This window comes from Aethalodelphis obliquidens, unplaced genomic scaffold (assembly GCF_003676395.1).
Source record: "Aethalodelphis obliquidens isolate GAN/ISIS:26980383/991018 unplaced genomic scaffold, ASM367639v1 scaffold38, whole genome shotgun sequence".
NCBI classification, from domain to species: domain Eukaryota; kingdom Metazoa; phylum Chordata; class Mammalia; order Artiodactyla; family Delphinidae; genus Aethalodelphis; species Aethalodelphis obliquidens.
Window position 1 is genome coordinate 5,522,239 of NW_020837982.1, and position 22,137 is coordinate 5,544,375.

The 22,137-nt window shown below is 53.5% G+C and overlaps 1 protein-coding gene across 3 annotated transcripts in view; it reads left to right on the forward strand.

Annotated features, from left to right (window-relative positions):
- ABR (ABR activator of RhoGEF and GTPase) overlaps positions 1 to 22,137 on the forward strand; it is a 178,857-nt gene that overhangs the window by 124,141 nt on the left and 32,579 nt on the right. For all 3 annotated transcript variants that reach the window (XM_027130545.1, XM_027130543.1, XM_027130544.1), the window contains 10 exons: positions 2,630 to 2,682; positions 3,269 to 3,409; positions 5,066 to 5,187; positions 7,129 to 7,294; positions 10,931 to 11,053; positions 11,414 to 11,489; positions 11,832 to 11,936; positions 12,853 to 12,927; positions 15,585 to 15,682; positions 16,087 to 16,218. In XM_027130545.1, coding sequence (XP_026986346.1) covers positions 2,630 to 2,682; positions 3,269 to 3,409; positions 5,066 to 5,187; positions 7,129 to 7,294; positions 10,931 to 11,053; positions 11,414 to 11,489; positions 11,832 to 11,936; positions 12,853 to 12,927; positions 15,585 to 15,682; positions 16,087 to 16,218 — 1,091 coding nt within the window. The remainder of the gene's footprint in view (positions 1 to 2,629; positions 2,683 to 3,268; positions 3,410 to 5,065; positions 5,188 to 7,128; positions 7,295 to 10,930; positions 11,054 to 11,413; positions 11,490 to 11,831; positions 11,937 to 12,852; positions 12,928 to 15,584; positions 15,683 to 16,086; positions 16,219 to 22,137) is intronic.

Below are 22,137 nucleotides of genomic sequence, written 5' to 3' on the forward strand. Positions count from 1 at the left end.
CTCCTAAGAAGGGGGCTCGCCTTGGCAACAGGAGAGGCCCGCTCATCCACTCCTTCCCGGTGAATCTTTCCCAGAATCCTCCCGAGGGCCACCGAGCTTTTGCAGGTGCTGCCGCCCCTACGGAAGGGGACATCTCAAAGATACGAGCACGGGTAGACCATGGGTAGATTCAAAACCCAGCTGTCCCTTACAGCTTTGTGACTGTGAGCAAGTTACATAATTTCTCTGTGCTTTCGAGAAGTTTCTGCATCTGTAAAATGGGGCTAGTGATAATTGCTTCCCTTTTTAATTAAAGGAAATAACGCACGTAAAACAGTGCCATTGGACACAGAGTAAGTACTCAGCAAGCTAGAGAGAGGCCAGCTCGCACATGTCATGGTTGGACTTTTAGGCGCTGTGAGTGTTGCTTGTGAAAATCCTGGTTGGGGAAGGCTTTCTGGAGGAGGGGGAGAGACAGGCATTGCAACTTGGTGAATGGTGTCTGTCCCAGAAACAGGAACCCCATGGTGAGCAGGGGCAAGAGTGGGTGAAGCAGAGGCAGGAAGCAGGCCAACCTGCTGGAGCCGTGGAGCAGGTGAGGTGGGAAAGATGGGCTCTTCACCCTGCATTCTCAGGGGAAGCAGGTGTGCAGGTGCCGTGGAGAGCACGAACGTCAGGGCCGCACTGGTTCCTTCCATACCTGACCGTGGCCCCAGGGCCCTCTCCCTGCACTTGCCTCTCCCCACCCTTCCTCCCACCTGCCCCTCCACCACCTGGGGCTGATGCATTAGGACTCATTCCACGGCCACAATCAAGTGGACTCTTGAGGTGACTCTAGGCATATTAATAACCCGTCTGAAACCCAATCCACCATTTGTGCAGACCTCTGAGCTTAGTCAGAAACCTCTTCCTCCTGGGACCTGACAGCGGGGCAGAGGGAGCTGACACTGTAGTATCAGCTTTCCCTGGACGGGAACTCGAGGGCCCACCCTGGCAGGTGTCTGCTGAGCTTGCACTTTCTCTGGGTCTCTGGGGTTCTCAGGGAGTGATTTTTTCCCCCCTGCAGACGGGCTGAGCCACAGGTGGGTATCCTAGACAGCCTCAGAACTGGTCCCCTCCTGGGCTGGTAACTGGGCTGTACCCTCACTGTCCCAAGATACCCCAAGCCTGGTCCTGTCCATTCTAGCTCCCATAGCCCACGGGGAGGGGCTCTAGAAATTGCTCAATTAAGAAAGGGCTGCAAATAAATCATGGGAGATGTGTTTGCACAAAGCAGTGGTTTTCAACCATTCTGACATATCAGAATCGGCACAGGAGATTTTTTTAAATAGTGATGCCTGGGTTCTGCCCATCAGAACCTGCTGTTTAGTTGATGGGAGAGGGGGAAACAGGTATCTGAATCTTTTAAGAGTTCCCTAGTGATTCTAAGGGGCAGCCAGGCAAAGCCAACAGATGAGGCTCGAGGCACACCACTGAGACTGCATCTTCTCCGTAGCCAGCACACTATTCCCCAAAGTGTCCATTTAGCAACGCGCAGGGTATTTATATCTAGGGCTTTGGGGAACTCTCTGGTTTGGGGGCTGGCTGGGCCATGAATGTCAGCTCTGGGACCTGTCACGGCCTGGTCCCATGGGACACCCACTCTGGGGTCCTCCTCCCCAGACCAGCATCCTGCCTCTTACTGCTCCCACGGCAGGAGGACAAAGGTCATGACCTCATGGACAGAGGTGTCCAGGTGCAGGACCGGAGCTGAACCCCCCAGGCTGGGAGGGGCAGGGCACAGCTGCTTGCAGGAGCCTTGTTTGGAAGTGTCAGTGGGCCAGCTGCCGCCGCCACCTGTCCCTGCTGAATCCCAGCAATCCTCATTTGGTGTCCTGGTCGCCGAGGGGTGTGGCCAGTGGGGGCCCCGATGAGCTTGCATTTTCCCAGCCTCTTCAGGGGCTCTCATACTCGAAGCCCCACCTGAATTCCTTTAGGAAATCTTTGCCCCCCCAGCTGCCACTAGCTTGAGAGCGGAGCCTTTCTGTGGAGGTTGGGCATGCCTCCTTGGCCCTCAGCCAGGAGGGGGTTGAGGGCATGGAGAGGGGTCTTCCTCATGGAGATGAGGTCAACCGTGTGGGTCAGAACGATGCATGCTGTTCCCAGCTGGCAGTGCCAGGCCTTGGACCAGAGGGATATGAGAATGATGGGGCACAGGGACACCGCCCTCCCTGGAAAAACAGTGTCTCCTTCCTGCATTCTGGGGTCCCGGGTGTGACCCCCAGAGTCCTGGAGCTCTGGGGGGTAAGGCTGTGTGATTCATCGTGGAGGGTACAGAGGAGCGTCTGTGTCTGCATTGAGCCTGGTCAAGCCAGGACGGGCCTGGGGGATGCACAGCCCTCGAAGAAGTCACATCTGGTGGGAGAGGAGATGAGGAGTCAGGTGGGAGGGGACCCGGGCCACCAGAGCTGTGTGTCCCCCTTTTGGTGTTATCTGGCCTGCCTGGGGTGAAAATGGAGGTGTGGGTTACCATGGAACCCACTTTGGCCTTCTGTAAGTGGGCGTCCATGCAAGGGAGGGAGGCGGGCGGGGGCATGAGGCTGCCCCCTAAGGTCTCAGGCTGCTCCCTGTATTTCATCTGACCTGTCTCCTTTCTCCCTGCCCCCAACAGCTCTACTCTACAAGCCCATTGACCGAGTAACCAGGAGCACCCTTGTCCTACACGTGAGTGTGTACCCCGCTGAATGGCCTGAGAGGGCTTAAGAGTTGGATGGGAGACTGAACTCAGGGTGGGCGGGCACTGGAGTCGCTGAGAACAGCCCATCTGGGGAGTTGGGCAGAGGGTCGCTGGGCCCTGACTGCACCTGCCTGGCCTGTGGTGACCATGCCGATGGGTCCAGGGCCTAAAAGTAGCTTGGCTATTAAGCTTGATTTTGGGCCAGATGCTCCCCAGGAGGCAGGCACTTCCTGCCTCCCGATCCCTTGACTGATGGTCTCGAGTGTCCTTGGAGCAGCTGTGGGGTGAGTAGCGGGGTGTCTCTCCCAGCTGCTTGGTGACACGAGACTCCACCTGGCCTGTGCTGCCCAGGGAAAGAGTAATGACTGCAGCAGGAATAAAGCGGCACCACTGCCCTCACCCCTGCTGCTCCGACCCTAATTTTTATTTCAGATTTTGCAGGCATGACCAGGTTAGAGTGTGGGTCCCTAGTGTCTCCCTCGGAATTCTTTCAGTGAGGGTAGAGTTCTCCCCACTGTCCTCTCACTAAGCCCCAGAACCGCTCCCCGCAACTCACCACCCCATCCTTCCCAGGACCTGCTGAAGCACACACCTGTGGACCACCCAGACTACCCGCTGCTACAGGATGCCCTCCGCATCTCCCAGAACTTCCTGTCCAGCATCAATGAGGACATTGACCCCCGCCGGACTGCAGTCACAACCCCCAAGGGGGAGGTGAGCTCAGGACCCAGCATAGCCTGGCACCCAGGTTGCCCGTCCCTGCTCTCCTGCCCCGCTCGGGCACCACTGCCCGATGCTCTGTGGCTCTCCAACCCTGATCTCTCATTCCCAGCCAAGGAGAGGCCTTCAGGTCCTGGACTGACAGCTTAAAGTCCAGCATCTCATGAACCTTCACAATAGTCCACAGGAGCAGAAGAGGAAACGGGGCCCCGGAGAGTCTCTCCAGGTCTCCTGCATGAGGTCTCTCGACTATAAGTGTCGGAACTGGATTCTTTAGCTGGGGTTATCTGTCTGCGAGCCTCATGTGCTGACCCCCAGACCAGGGCTCTGGCTATCTCGTTCTTGAATGCAGATAGCCCCCTCTGGGCAGTAGGATGTCCTCAGAGTCCCCTGGAAGATAATGGCTCGGGCTGAGGGAGCTTGTGGAGTCAGGGAGAGATGACTGAGGCTGCCAGGTGGCTGGACTGTCCCAGGTGGGCGCCTAGGTGTGGCTAGCAGCTCCAGTTCCCTGGGGGCCCTTTTTGGTGGAAGGGTGGGGACACCTCAGTGAGGGGAAGCAATGTGAAGAATCAAAGGGACCGTTACCTGCATGGGTCAGCAGCCTGGCCCACGTACGGGGTTTCCTGTCCAAGAGAGGTAATTAAGTGGCGTTTAGGAGGGAAGGCTGGCTGGGTTTATGCTCCTTTTGTGACATTTACGAGCCTTCAGTGTCTCCTGGGGAGGGAAGTAATGAGGGACACGTTCTGGAGAGTGACTAATAGGGTACAGAGAGCTGTTCCTGGTGCAGCTCCCAGCCCTGGTTTGCAAACCCTGGAATGTCCCCAGTTTGTTGGACTCTGCGGATGTCTGAAAGAGCTCCAGAGGCCCTGGAACATGACCAGTTTCAGATCATTTTAGTTGTGTACTTTCTAGGTACTCACCTACATATGGCAACGTATATAGGTCACGCGGCACGTAATACGGGGAAGGCTGGGACAGGTAGTGGCAGCCCCACAGCAGCCTGCTGGCTCTGAGGGCGGCAGGGAGGAGGCTCTGGAAGTTATGCGTGGAGCAGAACGCTCTGGGCCAGCCAGAGCCCAGGTTAGAGACGGCTGCAGGTTCCGCAGGACACTGTGATGGCCCCACGGAAGGAAGTCCAGGGTCAGAGACAGTGTAAATGGGCCTGAGTGGTTCTGCGGGTCGAGGTTTAGCTGAAACTAGATCAACATCTTAGGCAGGGTTAGGGGGGTTTTATGGTGGGGGTGGGAGGGAGTGTTCATGACCTAGGGTGGGTCCATCCAGGTGTGAGCTGTTGAGAGCTGCAGGGAAGTGGAAAGCTACCGCTTGTTGATCACATCTTACATGCCGGGCACTGTGCTAACAGTTCTACATACGCCATGACTCCTACCTTGCGGGGCAAATATCATCATCCCCATTTTACAGTTTCTAAGACTGAGGCTTAGAGAAATCGGGGAAATTGCCCTCAAGATCACAGCCAGGAAGTGGCAGAGTCTGGATTTAAGCCCATGTCCCTGACCCCAAAGCCAGTGCTCTTAACCACCAGACACTACGGTCCCTCCCTGGAGCTCCACCCTCACCCCCACAGCTGGATGGGTGCAGGCTGGCCCTGGGCTGACTCCCAGGCGGGGGCGGGTGTACCATCTCCCTCAGACGCGGCAGCTGGTGAAGGACGGCTTCCTGGTGGAGGTGTCGGAGGGCTCCCGGAAGCTGCGGCATGTCTTCCTCTTCACAGACGTCCTACTGTGCGCCAAGCTAAAGAAGACATCGGCGGGGTGAGTGTGCAGGATGGGGGGCTAGAGTGCAGCTAGACCCTGCCCGCTGTGGAGCCCCTCAGCAACCGGGGGCAGTCTGCATTTTTTTTCCCCTTTTTAAAAACATACTAATTAATTTTATTTTACTTCATAGCCTTTTTCTAAAAATAAATCATGGTTTTAATTGTAAAGATAACGCAACCAGATTACAGAAGAAAAAAAAAAAACCCGTCACCCACCTGAACATAAGCATCGGTCTCCTGCTGCTGTATTTCCTTCCAGTTTTTTAAAATGTTCTTATGTTTCTTCTTATACTTGTAATCAGAGTGAATACCCAATTTGGGGCTCTGCTTTTTCCATTTCACGTCATAAGCATTTTCCCTGTTGCTGCCTAATCTTCATAATCATCATTTTACTTTCCTGCGTGATGTTACAAGTGGATATGCCATAATTTACTTAAGCATTCTCCTTTTATTAGACATCTCTAAATTTTTGCTAACTGCAATTCAGTGAATATTCATTAAATCTGCTGGTATCGTTTATTGAGTGGTTATGCCGTGCCAGGTGCCACGACAAATGCTTTGAATATATTATTTCTAATCTCCCCAGTGACTCCACAAAGTAGGTATTATTATCCCCATCTCACAGATGAGAGAAAAGGCTTAGAATGAAGTTAAATAAGTTGCCCGAGGTCGCACAACTGAAGTGGAGGAGATGGGATTTGAACCTTAATCTGACTTGAAAGCTTCTTTCCAGCTCCGTCACTATACCCAGTGATATGGGTGTCCCTGTGTCATGAGCAGAAAAGCTTATTCAGTATTCACTCCCACGTCCTTCCAGCTGTATTTCCTTATCATCTACGGTGTGCCAGGGGAGACAAGCCATACGCTCAGTGTTGCAGGGAGGTGCAAACCAAAGTCCTGGGGGAAGTGAGAGAAGGAGAGGTTATTATGAGTTTCAAAAGAAGGGATGACTCCCTGGAACTAGATGACATTTGAGATGATTCTAAAGCGGAGGTGACAGTCGTAAGTATACGTACCTCTGCCTTAAGTCCTTTGCCCAAGGCAGACGTTACTAGTGGACCATGGCACCGTTTCTCGTTAGACTTGGATGTGGCTTTTTTTTTTAAGGTATATTCTCAGAGATTACTTCTTTTTTACTCCCTTTTTAAAAAAATAAATTTATTTGTTTATTTTTGGCTGCGTTGGGTCTTCATTGCTGTGTGCGGGCTCTCTCTAGTTGCGGCTGGTGGGGGCTACTCTTTGTTGTGGTGCGTGGGCTTCCCATTGCGGTGGCTTCTATTGTTGCAGGGCACGGGCTCTAGGCACACGGGCTTCAGTAACTGTGGCTCACAGGCTCTAGAGAACAGGTTCAGTAGCTGTGGCGCACAGGCTTGGTTGCTCCACGGCATGTGGGATCTTCCCGGATCAGGGCTCGAACCCGTGTCCCCTGCATTGGCAGGCGGATTCTTAACCACTGCGCCACCAGGGAAGTCCCTTGGATGTGGCTTTATAATCCTCAACTCAGTATCCCATGTGACCTCTATTGATAAAAGTTGGCATTCAAAATAGCGTCTGTATTCTATCTCTAGCCTAGAAGATAATGAATATAAGCTAAGTATAGACTGGCTAGAAGGGAAGGAAGAGTGTGGGATGGGGAACAGGAAGGCATGAGACCACTCTTGCTCATACCCTAGAGGTTTGGGCTGTTTAAGAACATCAGTTGTTCTGGGCCAGAAGAATGACAGGCCCAAGGTCCAGAGCCCTTACTGCTGCCTGACCCTAGAACCCAATTCTCATAATTCCACGAGTGTTTCCTGATTAGGCTCCTCAAGGAGGGGGATCGTTCTTGCCTGTGATGAGTTCTTAGTAAATCCCTTTCAGGTGGTGTTTGGTTCCAGCAATTCAGGCCTGAAGATCCAAATTCCTCTCTGGCTCACATCTCCCTCTGACTTGTTTGCAGGAAGCACCAGCAATATGACTGCAAATGGTACATCCCCCTGGCTGACCTAGTGTTTCCATCCCCTGAGGAGTCTGAGGCCAGTCCCCAGGTGCACCCCTTCCCAGACCACGAGCTGGAGGACATGAAAATGAAGATCTCTGCCCTTAAGAGTGAAATCCAGAAGGAGGTAAGCAGAGCCTGGCCTCAGCTGGGGCAGGGAAGTAGGCCATTTTTATTGGGGCCCTTTGAACTGGGTGTGCCAGGGAGGTGGAGGGAGGGGAAGTGGTAAGGTTTGGGAGTCTGACAAGGGAGGCAGGATGTAAGAGTGGGAGGTCTTTCTTTATAGTCTTCAAGATACATTTATGTGCCCAGGGAAAGACTAACCATTAGCACAGAGCATATGGAGGGCGGGCCAAGGAGGAGTCAGTGCTCAGAATGCAGTGGGGTTAATTATGGGACGTTTCCTGGGGAACAGTGTATGCCAAACACTGCAGAATAGGAAAGCAAGAGAAGAAAAAGTCCTTCTTAAGGAAAAGCAAGATGTATGCAAGAGAAAGGACCTGGGAGGCCCCTCAGAAACGGACAGATCAAGTTGGCAAATAAATAACAGAGGGAGCCTTGAATATCACTTGATCTAAAAATGCACAGAAGCTTGTGTCCTGACAGAGAACTGAGATTCTGTCAAACACACATGGAACATTCACAGACATTTATCATGTATTAGGCTGCATAGGAAATCTCAAATTGAAAAGAAAAAATGATAGTGTACTGGTCATGTTCACAAACTACAGTGCAGTAAAATTAGAAATTAACAGCTAGAATATAGTTAAATATATGCCTGGGAAGTTAAAACTTTCAAGATAAAGAGGAAATCAAAATGGAAACTGCAAACTGTTTAGACCTGCTTGAAAATGAGAGCACTCCATGTCAAAACCCATGGGATGTAGCCAAAGTGCTCTTTAGAGGACAATGGATAGCCTTAAATTCACGTATTTGAAAACAGTGGCTAGAGGAAAGCACCTTACAGGCAGAGCCTTACGCATGAATGGAAGGAAGAGCGTGGAGGGGCTTGGTTGGTTGGCCTGGTCTCTCCTCTTCACCCATCCAGGCTCGGCCTTAGGCCTAACCTCACCTGATGACCCTTCCCTGATGTCTGCCCGCTACAGTCTAGGTTGGGTGCCCAGCTTCCTGGTTCCAGACGTTTACCTCTTTGCTTTGCTTTGTTGGTACTGAATGAAAGTTGCACGCTCTGCTTTCTCTTTTCCCCACTAGAATTTCAGCTCTAGTGAGGGGGCTGTTTGCTCCAGTCCTATGCCCTAGTACTCAGCACGTAATAAATAGGTGCTTTGGGAACAGTTGTTGAGAAATACATGACCAAATGGCCTCTAAGGAGTCTTTAAACCCAGGCATCTCTCTTTGAACAGCGGAGAGGAAGACCATAGTAGTAACCCCAGGGATGTTTGGTTCAGGGGAATGTCCTAGGGCTGAGGGTCAGACTGCGGGTGCATCTGCCCAGAGGGAGCCCCCTGACAAGCACAGGTGTCCTCCTCCTGAACAGCCAGGCTTACCCTGCCTCGGTGGAGCCTGTTTCCCCATCAGGCTCTGTCCAGCATCCCCACTTCAGGGGCATCCTGCATGCATGTTTCTCACCTGGTCCTGGGAGCAGCAGGCTTTGTGCCCTCTGTCCTTCCCCGGGTGTGCAGACATGGCCTTCTGCTTAGTTGAATCCATGCTTACACACCTCTACTGGCTGCTGGCTGCAGGGGTGTGCCAGATGCCTCACAGACCTCCGTATCCAGTGGAGAATGAAGACATCCCTGTGTGTGACCACAGCATGTGACACAACGTGATAAGAGTCACTGGAGAGGCACAGTGTTGTTCTCTGAGTCACAAAAGAAGCAGCAATTTATTCTTTAATAGTATTTTTTTTTTTTTTTTTTTTTGCGGTACGCAGGCCTCTCACTGTTGTGGCCTCTCCCGTTGCGGAGCACAGGCTCCGGACGCGCAGGCTCAGCAGCCATGGCTCACGGGCCCAGCCGCTCCGTGGCACGTGGGATCCTCCCGGACCGGGGCACGAACCCGCGTCCCCTGCATCGGCAGGCGGACTCTCAACCACTGCGCCACCAGGGAAGCCCAATAGTATTTTTTAAACACAATTTTTTTTCTAATTACCAATGTAACACTAGCTTATTATAACAAGAAATGCTCACAATATCAAAGTGTATAGAGTAGAACTGATCATCATCACCCCACCATTATCACCAGTTTGAGGTGTATTCTTCTAGACTCTTCTATGCTTATACGTGTGTGTGTGTGTGTGTGTGTGTGTGTGTGTGTGTTTGTGTGTATGTATTTTTTAATGAGATTAGACTACACGTACTGTTTTGCAATTTAATCTATCAGATCCTTTTTTTTTTTTTTTTGCGGTACGAGGGCCTCTCACTGCTGTGGCCTCTCCCGTTGCGGAGCACAGGCTCCGGATGTGCAGGCTCAGCGGCCATGGCTCTTCTCGGATCGGGGCACGAACCCATGTCCCCTGCATTGGCAGGCGGACTCTCAACCACTGCGCCACCGGGGAAGCCCCATCAGATCCTTTGTAACAGCTGCATCCTCTTCTGTTGCTCGACTACATGACAACGTATTTGAGTCTTCAGCTTGTTTCTCGTTCTTTAATCTGCACTCATATTTCCCTCCAGTAGATTCCCTACAAGTGGGATGTCTGGGGCAGAGGGCTTGTGCATTTCATTACCAGATTTACGTCTGAAAAGTTTGCATCTGATCATGTTCTCCCCAGCATTGTGTCACAGTCACTGTTCCCCCACACTGTCACAGCACCAGCTGTGAGCAATTGTCACAATTTTGCCAGTCTAGTGGGTAAAAAAAAGTGCTTCAGAGATGCATTCTAACCGTGGAGCTTGAGGACGGCATTGGAACAGAGATATGAAACATGATAGCAGTTAATAAAAGGAAAGGGATCCTTTATAAAATATAAACTTGAAAAACTGGAGAAGGGAACACTGGCTGAGAGGGGGGACAGCTTGTTAGAGAACAGGGATAATTATAGTGTGATGCTGGGGTGGAGGGTGCAGGGGGCGAGTGACGGGACATCGGCTGGGCGTGGAAGCTGGAACCCAGCCAGGGGAGGCCCCGTGTGGGAGGCCAGAGGTGGGGTCTTTATGCTGAAAGGTGTCTGCAGTTTTTAAGCAGGGTGTCTCAGTGGTACCCGGGATCTAATTTATGGAGATGAATGAGTAACAACTCAGAGATGCTGATGCCACTGGAAGATTTTTATTACTTATATTTATTTTATTACTTATAGTTTCCAAGAGAAGGGGGCGTGCCACATGGGAGAGCACCAGGTTCGGTCAAGAGGCAGAAGGAGCGTGGGGAGTGCGTGGCCCAGAGCCTGGATTGTGTTTTCCACAGGAAACAACTTAGGACTGGCTAGTTTGAATAAGGCAGCAGGCCCTGGGCTAGAGTAGTGGTGTCTAGTTGCCCTGGGTTATCTAGGACAGAGGAAATATTGGATTGTGTGTGAGTTCGTTAAAGGAGATGGTTGGAGGTGTGGACTCAAGATCAATTGGTCTGCACACGAGAGAGGCACTCACAGAGGAGTCATTTACTAGCTTAGGATTTAGCATGTCCTGGGAGGAGCAGTTTTCTCTGGGGCTGGCTAGGCCCCCCAAGACATCAAATCATCATAAAATATAGAAAAGGGGAAAAAAAATGATGACTACACAGGGGAATGTTGTACATAGAGCTACTGGGTGAGAAGTGGAGTCTGAGTGTGAAGAGAACCGTCTGTGCCCTCTGTCCCCCGCAGAAAGCCAACAAAGGACAGAGCCGGGCCATCGAGCGCCTGAAAAAGAAGATGTTTGAGAATGAGTTCTTGCTGCTGCTCAATTCCCCCACAATCCCATTTCGGATCCACAATCGGAATGGAAAGGTCAGAAGGGTGGGGATGGAACAGAGACAGTTCCTCGGTCCAGGGCTGCCCACTCTCTATAGCTCCTGGCCCTGACCCATGGGAATCAGGGACTCAGGCCCACAATTCCCAAGGAGGCTGCCATGGCTCCAGCCCTGGACTCCCTCTCCCTGCTGGTGGGGAGCCAGTGCCCTCTGCTGGCCATCACTGGCACTGCCACTCCTGTCACCAGGCTTCCTAAGAGGAAGGCCTTCCTCCTAGCTGCCCTTCTCCAAGCGTAGGGGTACCTGGGTAAAGGAGCTTCACTGTGGGCCCCAGGATCCAGAAATGTCCTTGGCCTGACTCTGGTCATCCTACTGAATTCTCTTCTCCTTTCTACAGAGCTACCTGTTCCTACTGTCCTCAGACTATGAGAGGTCAGAGTGGAGAGAAGCAATTCAGAAACTACAGAAGAAAGGTAAAACCCTGCCCCAACTACGCTACCCTGATGGTGATTTGCTTTAGGCATACGAGGAATTAGCAATAGGACTGACCCAAAGCCCAGGGCTGTCCAGCTCTCTGTCTCTTGCTCTTGTTGTCTCGTACACACATTCGTGAACCTCTCTAGTTAGACCCTCCAATTCTTACCCCTCCAGCAGCACCCATGACTATTCCCAGCTGAATGTCTACTCTCCCTCCCTGCCAGTGACCCACTCTGCCCCTAGAGCTCAGCTTTTTTCCTGCAGTAGCCCCCAAGGAAGAGTAGTAGGTCCTAGTGGACCTGTGGTGACATTCCCCTCTCTCTTGTCTCCTCCTGCAGATCTCCAGGCCTTTGTCCTGAGCTCAGTGGAGCTCCAGGTGCTCACGGGATCCTGTTTCAAACTTAGGACTGTACACAACATTCCTGTCACCAGCAATAAAGACGGTAAGATCTGGAACCCAAGGTTACTCAAATCAGCAGGTCCAAGCCCCCAGGGCATTGCTGGGGCCTTGCACAAAGACCTAGCTAGACACTCAGCTACAGATAGCTGATCTCTGCTCCGCTGGGCTGGGAAGACTCAGTTGCCAGGTACACAGTTTGAATAGGGGTTGTTCTCTGCTGAGTCTCCAGACAGCCCCCTCTACTCCCTGGCCACCTCTGGCTGGAGAGAAGATCTGGCGCCCTGGTGCACTGGGATTGTGTTGTTAATATGTTCCTGAGGTCGTCAGTTCATGGAAGCCAGTTCATGGAGTAGGGTGGTGGCGGAGGGGAAGGGTAGGTGGATGAGAGTAGTGTATGAGAAATACGGCTAAAAGTTTCCAGGGATCAGATCTTAGAAGGCCTTGAATGCCAAACAAGGGAGTATGTTGTTCAAGCTGAGGAGCCTGTGGGAGGTTCTGGAGTAAGGGAGGGGTTTGAAAGCAAGCTCTCCTCCACAGTGGGGGTCATCTGCCCCGCATGTCCCAAAGAGGAGGCAGAGCTGGACCTTCTCTTTGCTTGGCACAGAGTGACTTAATATTGGTTAATTTCAATTCGGAAGGCTAAGCTGAGTCGGGCAGTCAGGGGTTAGGCAGGATTCATGGGGGAGGGAAGGTGCCCCGCGGGAAATGGGACGAAGTCCCTGGCCCAGGAGGAAGGTGTGAACTGGCCACCCAGGCTGAGTGGAGGGAGAAAGGAGCATCGGCCCACATTCCCGGAAGCAGTGGACTGTGGAAGCTTCTTCATCTGGCCACCAGGTGGTGCTGTCGGACCAAGGCACAGACTGTCTCCCGCCCTTTCTGCATCCAACCAGCCTGGGGTCAGGAGGGGAAGAAGCAGACCTCTCATCACCCCCTTCCCTGGGGGCTTTTCTCTCTTGCAGACGACGAGTCTCCAGGACTCTATGGCTTCCTCCATGTCATCGTCCACTCTGCCAAGGGGTTTAAACAGTCAGCCAGTAAGTACCCCTGGCCACCAGCCCCAGCAAGAGGCTGGGCGGGCCATTGTTCATCCTTTCACAGAAAGTCCCTGTGGACCCATTGCATAGGGCCTCCCACTGCTCACCTGCTCTGCTCTTGTCTGCCCAGGCTGGGACCCTGCCAGCTCCTCTGAGATGTGGGGCATTCCCCCAAAGGCCAGGAACCAGCTCCTCTTGGCGGGGGATCATCCCTGCCCTTTGTCTCCAAGGTCTGCTCTTCCCCAAGCCCTTCCCCACCCCCAGGTATCAGAAATACGGGGCTCCAATCCCACATCTGCCGATTACAAGCTGTGTGACCGAGCAGGCTTAAATATGACCTGTATGTGTAGTGCCAGCACACTGCCACACACACTTTCTTTTTCCTTCTAAATCACCATCTACTACATCAGTGCAGTTCTTAGTATTTCACAAAATACAGTTCCATTTTTATCTAATTTTTCTCCCTGTAGGAATTTGTGAGTCAGTTAGACAGCTAATAGTTTCTCCCCATTTGCCAGATGAAAAAACTGAGTCACAGAGAGATAAAAGGACTTAACATCACGTAGGATCAGAAACCCAGGGCTCCTGACTCCTCTCACTCCCTCTTTTCCCCTCTGGCGGATGAGATCTGCCCTTTGCCTCTCTCCCTGCAGAGCACCACGGAGAGGTTATGCCATTGGCTCGCAAACAGTCATTTAATAAACATTCACTGTGAAGCCTGAATTCCTGCAGTAAATCTGCCTCCCCTCTCTGTGTTCCCATCACCCCAAGGCAGCACCTGTCATACTGTTTTGTCACTTAAAATTTGCCTCTTCGGGCTTTCCTGGTGGCGCAGTGGTTGAGAGTCCGCCTGCCGATGCAGGGGACACGGGTTCGTGCCCCGGTCCGGGAAGATCCCACATGCCGCGGAGCGGCTGGGCCCGTGAGCCATGGCCACGGAGCTTGCGTGTCCGGAGCCTGTGCTCCGCAACAGGAGAGGCCACAGCAGTGAGGGGCCCGCGTACCGCAAAAAAAGAATTAAATTAAAGTAAAATAAATTGCCTCTTCTGCTATGAGTTCATAGAGAACAGAAACCACATCTCCTTAATCCTTGGATGAACAGGAGCTCAGAAATGCTGAGCAAAGTAGTTTATTTCCAGACACCTACTGTGTGCCTCGGTCCCTTACTAGATGCTGGAGAAAACGCAAACGTGGCCAGCAAGTGGATAGTGCTTGACACGTTCAAAGCGTTTTCAGGTGCGTTATCTGCTCTGATTCTCCTGGCATCCCTCTGAGGTCACTGATGCCATTCCCACTTGGCACACAAAGAGGCTGAGGCCCAGCAGGCTCCAGGGACTTTCCCAGGTGGCCCAGTAGGGCACACAGGTGGTGGCATCCAATCCATGTCTTCTGACGCTGAAGCCCACGTTTTTGCCTCTAGAGCAGCCCTTCTCTCGATGTGGCCAGGACCACCCCTCTCATCACTCCAGGCTGTGCTGGTGGTACATGCGACAGCTTCCAGGACCCTCCCCACACCCACAGAATGCCCTGGCGAGGGGGTGGCCCAGGAATATTCCTGGTCAGTCAGCTCCTTGGGGCTGTGACACACACCCAAGTCTGCAGCCCACTGAGCTGGACCAGGTGCCCAGATGTCTCATGCTTACTGTCTCTCTGCGTCCTTTTGGCTGGGATGGGCCTCAGGGAGCAGGCCCATAGGGGTGGGGCATCCCACTGCCCCAGAGCAGGGGTTTTACCTCTCAAACTGGGTCAGGGTGCTCAGACATGGGGTGAGGTGCTGCTACAGGGTCTCCCCTCACCTCCAGACCGTCCTCACCTTCTCCTTCCCCCGGCCCCCTGACCCACTCAGGCATTCATTCTGACTCAGGGAGTTAAGCCTTGGGAATCTTCATCCACGGCTTCTTGTCATAGTAAACTCGTCACATTAGGCCTAGGGTGCAGGCACCGTCGTCATTCCTGACTTACAGATGAGGGCAGGAAGGCACAGAGGTAGGGGGTCTGTGCAGAGCTGGGATTTGACCTGGACAGTCTGACTGCAAAGCCCTTCCTTTTATCCCAGGAACTGTCCCCTGGCCCCTGACAAAGGGTTCGCTCATAGCAGAATCAGTTAAGGGGCACTTCACGCCCCTCCATCTCTCAGCCACCCAGACGCGTCTCTGCTCTGATGGAGGCCAGGGTGCGTCAGGCCTTCCGCGTCATTCGCCTGTTTACCTGCGCTCACAGCCTGTTGGGCTCGGATACCCGGTTACATCTAGTCTCTGTCACACCCAGTTAGAGGCAACTCAGGGATGGCTGTACCCGCTCTCCCCTCTGTAGGAAAGCCCTTCTGATGGAGGATGGCCCAGCTGGGCAGCTCCTGGGGCCTGGGAGGGGCACTTATGTCCATCCTCTGACCTCTGCCCCTGGCCTTATGATTCACACTGCAGAGGATTGGCTGTAGTGCCCCAAAGCCACCCTCCAACACACACCATTACCCTGGGAAACAGCCTTGGCACCACCCATGGAGGGGAAGACTTCCAGGGCCTGAGCCCGGGAGGGGGTGTGTGGATTTGCAGAACGCCCATGCGGATGCTGGGGGGACCGATGAGTGATCCCCTTTTCCCTCCCGGGTTCCTGAGCCTCGGGCCTCACTCGGTGTGTCTCTGCCTGTCCCCCCGCAGACCTGTACTGTACCCTGGAGGTGGATTCCTTTGGCTACTTTGTCAGCAAAGCCAAAACCAGGGTGTTCCGGGACACAACAGAGCCCAAGTGGGACGAGGTGAGTGGAGGGGCTGGTGTCCCCATGGGGACCCCTGGGCTTGTCCCTCACCGTGCCCATCCCACTCCTGGTGCTCATGTGCTGTTGACTGGTCCAGGACAGCCAAGCCTGCTGTTGGGCCAGCTCTGTCCCTCTGCCCCCTCTGCCCCCACCTCCCTGCTCCTCTGGCTCTGATCTCGGGTTTGCATTTAGACACGGCGTTACAGCTCAAGCCCTAAACTCCACTTCCTCAGCGATTCGGAGGCCTCTGGATCTCCAGAGAATGAGGACGCTGCGCCAGGCCTCACGACGCGGTCCTCACAGGCCCACCTCACCCCCTCTCACCCTTGCAATGGTGGGGCGGGAAGCCACTGGGAAGCCAGGTCAGCTTTGGAGGTTCAGGACCCTGTCCCTTCTTTCCCCAGGAGTTCGAGATTGAGCTGGAGGGGTCTCAGTCCCTGAGGATCCTGTGCTACGAGAAGTGCTATGACAAGACTAAGGTCAACAAGGACAACAACGAGATCGTGGACAAGATCATGGGCAAAGGGCAGATCCAGGTGAGAGGCAGGCACAGCCAGGGCACCAGGGCAAGGCTCGGGGAGCTGTCAGGAGGTGGTGCCAGTGGGGAAGGCGTCCTTCTTCTCCACCTTCTTGGTCAGGGTGATTGGCCTTTTGTGACTTGGGTTCAAAGCTGTTCTGAGAAGCGTTCCCCGAGGTGGTTATTCTCCCCTGCTGGAGATGGTGTCTTATTCTAGCCCCAGAAGCCCACATGTGCCTGGTTCCTTGGGCTTCCACATCTGGTGCCAGTGGATCGTCCACACTCCTGCAGGACGGACAATAAGGATGACAGCTACCTTTGTTTTCACATCCCATCTTTAGCCTACTAGTGGCTTTTTCCAGGAACACTGTGTTAAGAAGGATTCTGAGGCTGTATCCGTGAGAGCTGTGTTGGATTAGCCCTGTCTCCCATGGGAGGAGTGAGACCCCCCCCCCCCAAGCATTGGCCACTGGACCGGAAGGGCTTAGGATCCAGCTGAGTTGCTGGGGGCTGGTCTCTGACCTGTTGCTAGGGTTGCTGGGCTGACTCACCTGTGCCAGGAGTTCATTGGCTTAGGGTGGGTCCTGTGGTACGAGCAGGGGCAGGGTGAGAGTATATATGCCTCAGCTACGTTTTTCGGTGCCTTACAAATGTACAGAGGGAAAAGGGCTTTGTTTGCAGCCTGTGTCTTTGGAAGTTCTGCCAGTTTTGAAGATGGCTGCTATGCACTTACCTGTCAAGGGGATGCAGGCTTGGAGGGGTGCCACTGAGTGTGGAGCTATCCACATTCCATCCGGCACCTTGTATGGCCTCGTGCTTTTGACAAAAGTAGCCTGCTTTGGGTGTGGATTCTCTGACCGTGCAAAGGAAATGCTAACTGACACCCTGCCGTTGAGCCGTGGGCCTTGGGTACTCTAGGTTTCTTTTTAATTAATTATTTTTTTAAAACGTCTTTCTTGGAGTATAATTGCTTCACAATGGTGTGTTAGTTTCTGCCTTATAACAAAGTGAACCAGCTATAAGTATACATACAGGCTTCTTAACAGTTGCCCCAGATGTGATCTGGGTGCGGGGAGCACAATGATGCTTTTTCACAGGAAGCATTTGTTCTCTGATGCACTGTTGAGGCCGCAGAGTTTGGTACCTGACTCTTGACTGGGTGTCCTTGGTGGCAGTGTCCCCTTGGGGACTTGCGTGCGCCCCCCCCCCCCCCCCCCCTGTCTCAGGCTCCTGTGTTTGAACAAGGGAGATGGCATCATTCAGCGGGGGCCCAGCCATCTGCCTCATGTCACCCCATGTTCCTGAGCACATCCTTTCTTAATGCTGGGGACCTGCACCTCACTCTTCAGCACCGTTGCCAGGGAGATAGTGCTGCCAGGCAACCATGAGCCGGTCCTTCATTATTTAGGAAATGGGAGCTGATGAGAGTGAGCTCTAGATTCAGTCCCGGGAAGCTACTTCCTGCAGGGATGAGGATGGGGGCCCCATCTGCACATCCCCGGCCCGTCCAGCCCCGGGAGATACCCAGCCAAGAAGCGTGACCGGTGGCCACGCCCCCGGGTCATTTAGTGGCTGCAGGATGGAAGAGTTTAAGAGGGTGTCCTGGGCAGCCAGCTCAGTAAGCACCGTGGGCGCCAACCCCCCAGCACCCGGATTCCAGGGCTCGAAGGCATTGTCCCCACCTGGACTTGCAGCCCTGTTGCTTCCCTCCTTCTCACCGCTGTCAGCTGCACGGGCCCCAGGGGAAACACACCATAAATCATTACATCTTGGAGACAGGAGCAGATGGAGGCGGTGGGGGAAGGGGAGGAAGCCAGGTTATGTTTGGCAAAGCAGAAAGCACAGTCTGGTAAGGAAAATGTTTCTGTGTTTAAGCTTCGAGGAATGTTAAATGCCTGGGAGTTGATATTAAAAGAAACACAAACCTTCCTGCTGCCAGCTGACCTGGGCCTGTGAGCCTCCGGTTCAGAGACAGCGTCCTCTGGAGGGCTGTGAAGTTTCCCAGCCCTCAACTCCCCAAGGCCCAGGCCTTGTCCTCAGATGTGGAGCTGTCTTGCCCTCCCTCCTGTGGATCAGAGGGCGGGCTGTCCCCACCAGGGGTGTGCCATGCCTTGTAAAGTCCTCTCACCCTGGGACTACCCTCGGAGCCACCCAGGATGACCGGGCTGGGTTGGAGAGACTGCACTGAACCCCACGGAGCCACAGAACGGTGTCTGTTCCCACAGCTCACTCCCACCTCCCCTCCCACCTCGTGTCCAAGGAAGAGAATTGGAACCAGCCTCTGGCCCTCGGTCCTCTTCCCCTTCAGCGGGCGCCGAGGATGGAGCGAAAGGTGGCCTCACAGTAGGGGCCGTGTTCAGGGGATGTTCAGGTGGCCTGAAAGAAAGGCAGGGGAAGAAGGCCCACTCCTGTTGCTCCCACTTCTTTCTAAGCCTGTCCTCCCTCAGCTCATCTAGAGAACAGCGAGGGATCCCGTCTCCTAAGCTCCGGGCATTTGCTCCAAAATGAGTCTCCCTCTCTGGGTTGGCCTCATGCGGCAATGGGGGCAGGGACCCTGCAGCGGCAGGCTGGGGGGTGAGGAAGGGGCAGCAGTTAGTGACAGACAAATGGCAGCGCTAATCAGCAACATGTGTGTCCAGCACTTGTGCTCTTGGAGGCCCGTTCCCAAATGTTCTCGTGTGATCCTTGCGACAGCTCTGTGAGGGAAAGGATGGTCGTATCCACCCCATGTTATAGATGAGGACACTGAGGCCCTGGTGCCTCCGCTGACGGTGAGCAGGGAAGGCCCTGCTCCCTCCTCTGTGCTGTGTCTCCATGGCCCAGGCCTTCATCAGGGGACGCCCCAGCCTGGGTGAAGGGCACTGCATGGCTAGTGGCCTGGAGAAGGAGCTGGGGTGATTTCCCAGCCCCGCATCCCTCTCCAGCCTTTGTCTGGAGTCCTCTTAGCTCCCCTCAGGGGACGTGTCTGCCTGGTGTACCTGGAAGGAAGCAGAATGAGTGTGCGTGGAAAAGAGCCAGGGAAGGGGGACTTCCTCTGCTTCTGCAGTGTGCCCCTCACGGACTGGCTGCTCTGAGGTGCAGGGGCCTGGCCTCAGGGAATCGACTGCCAGATTGGAAAGACGAGAGTATCGATATATGCCACGCCACTAGGGAACAAGGCAAGGTGCCAATAACGATGCTGGAGATGGTGGTGATGCTGGGCTGCTGATGGTGGGGGTGGGGGTGGTCACATCAGAGAGCTTTGCGTGAGCCCGCACTGGGCTAATGCTCACAGCTGTTACCCCGGGGGATCTTCACAGTACCCTGTGGGGTAGGAAAGTTATCACAGTTTTAAAGATGAGAAAGCTGAGGCACGAAAGGGTTAAGGAACCTGCCCAAGGCCAGGCAGCCAGAGGGTAGGAGAGCCAGGAGTCTCCAGAGCCCCTGCCTTGCCCTCTCCAGGGCAAGCCTCCCACCGTTCCCTGCATAATGAGATGGAAACTTGTGCTGCAGGAATTCAGACCAGGAGAGATCATTGTGGGCTGGAGTTAGGGAGGCTTCCAGGAGGAGGTGGAGTGAGGGATTTGAGAGCACTGGGTTTTTTAAATTCCAAAAGCAGTGTTTATATTAGAAAGAGAATTGCAATAATAATAATGAGACTTGAAACATAATCACTGACCGTCCCTACTGCCACTCCTCTGAAACAGCCATCTTATTTTGTGCCTTTTCCCTTCCTCAGGTATACAGATTCTTATATGGTTTTAATGATGGTGCGTATTTTTTTTTTCTATTTTCAAGTAGCATTACCATAAACCCCCTTTTTTCTAGGTCTGAACGTAGTCTTTATAATAACCTTTCTTGTTACATTGTCCAAAGTACTTTATAGAAATCATTTACATAATGGCCAGCACATTAATTACCATTTTAAGGCTCTGTTATTCTAGCGAGGTGGGCAGGCTCTGCATCAGCAGAGAGCAGCGGGGTGGGCATTCTGGGGGAAGGGCCCACGTGGCCCAGAGCAGGGAGGGAGGCAGGAATGCACAGGGAGTGTCCCAGGAAATTAAGGAGCCCGCCTGCCCTGGGCTGGAGGGGTTGTGAGCCGTGCAAGTAAGAGGGAGGTTGAAGGAATGAACGAAAAAAGGGGGATCGGTAGGGTTATAGCCAGAAGGAATCCTGGAGGGCATTTCATCCAATCCTGTTTTGAGGGGAGAAGGAAACTGAGACCAGAAAGGGTGAGTGACGTAGCCACAGTCACACAGCTCATTAGTGGTTGAGCAAAAGGCTCCAGATTCGGGATCTTGATCCCAGTTGGGTGGTGCTTGGTCAGCTGCTGGGCAGATGAGTGAACGGGGCAGGGGAAGACCTGGATGTCAGCCTGTGACTCTTAGGGGTCAGCCCTTTGTCACTGAAAATTTAGTAGAAGATCCCACCAGCTTGGTGCATTTCTGAGCCCTCCCTTCCCTCCCCAGACCTCCAACTTCTCCATCCAGGCCACCCCCACGGTCTGCTTCCTCCTTGCTGCCCCGCCCCTGCCCAGCCCAGGAACCCCTCAGCCAGGAGGCCCCCCGTTCTTCTGCCTTGGCTCCCTGGCCCTAGGGGACTCCTGTATGTTTGTCCCAGTCTATTTCCAACCATGCTGCTCCAGGCTCCAGATGTGCTGTCCCCTACTGGGACCTGCTCCCAGGCTGATTAGCATATTCCCAGGATCCAGCCCTCGTTGACTGGCTGGGCCAGAGGGGAGAGTTCTCCCTGAGGACTTCACAGCTCAGTTCCTGCCACTGACTTCAGACTAGAGAGGGGTCTGAAACCTGGGATCCCCTTCATGCCCCTGCTCCCCCGCTTCCCAGCTCAGCCACAAGCCTGGGGACGGGCCCCCAACCTTCGGCCCTGTTCCCTCTGGTGGGACACAGCTACACTTTCCTGTGAGCCTGCTAGGGGTGGTCCCCTGGGCCATAGGAGAGCTCAAGACCCTGGGGTGAGCTGGGGCAGGGTTCCAGGCCAAGAAGGAAGCTCTAGCTGTCCTAATGCCTGGAGTGGTAACTCCCTCTCACTCCCTCCACCCCATCCCCCTCATTGCAACATTTAGGCCTGTTGGGAGCCTCGCCCTCTGTCCTCTTCCCATCTGGAGCCTGGAGCCTGTGTCTGAAGGGGAAAGGAGGGTGATTTCTTTGACATTCTTGACCTGACCACTTGGAAGCTTGGAAGTGAGAGGTCAGAGCTATTAGAAATGACACTCAGAGGAGGTCATGAAGGCCAGTCCCCTGCCTTCAGGAGTTGGGTGTGTTCTCAGAGCCCAGACTGGTACATCTGACAATATCTAGACCTTCTTATTTTTTTGTTCAACTGTGGTAAAATATATATACCATGAAATGTATCATTTTCATGATTTTTAGGTTTACAATTCAGAGGCATTCATTAAGTACATTCACATTGTTGTGCAACCGTCACCACCGTCCATCTCCAGAACCTTTCGTCTTCCCAAACGGAACCTCCATACCCGTTAAACAGTAACTTTTCCATTCCTCCTCCCCCAGCCCCTGGCAACCAGCATTCTACTTTCTGTGACTTTGACGATTTCTGGGTACCTCGTGTAAGCGGAATCCTGCAATACTTATCCTTCTGTGATTAGCTTACTTCACTTAGCACAGTGTCGTTAAGGTTCATCTATGTCGTATGGCAGCGTGTGTCAGAATTTCCTTCCTTTTTAAGGCTGCATAACATTATACGTATAGATCACATTTTGTTTATCCATTCATCCACCAATGGACATTTGGGTTGTTTCCGCCTTCGACTCTCTTTCTTTTAAGTGTGGAGAAGAGCATGGTCTCTTAGCCTCCTTTCCTCCAGACCCAGGGTTACCACGCCCCCTCCCCCACCCCGGTTGCTCATCTCTCTCCAGCTGTCACAGGAGATCAGGCCCCCCAACCCCCCAGGACACAACTGGTCACCATTAGCCTCT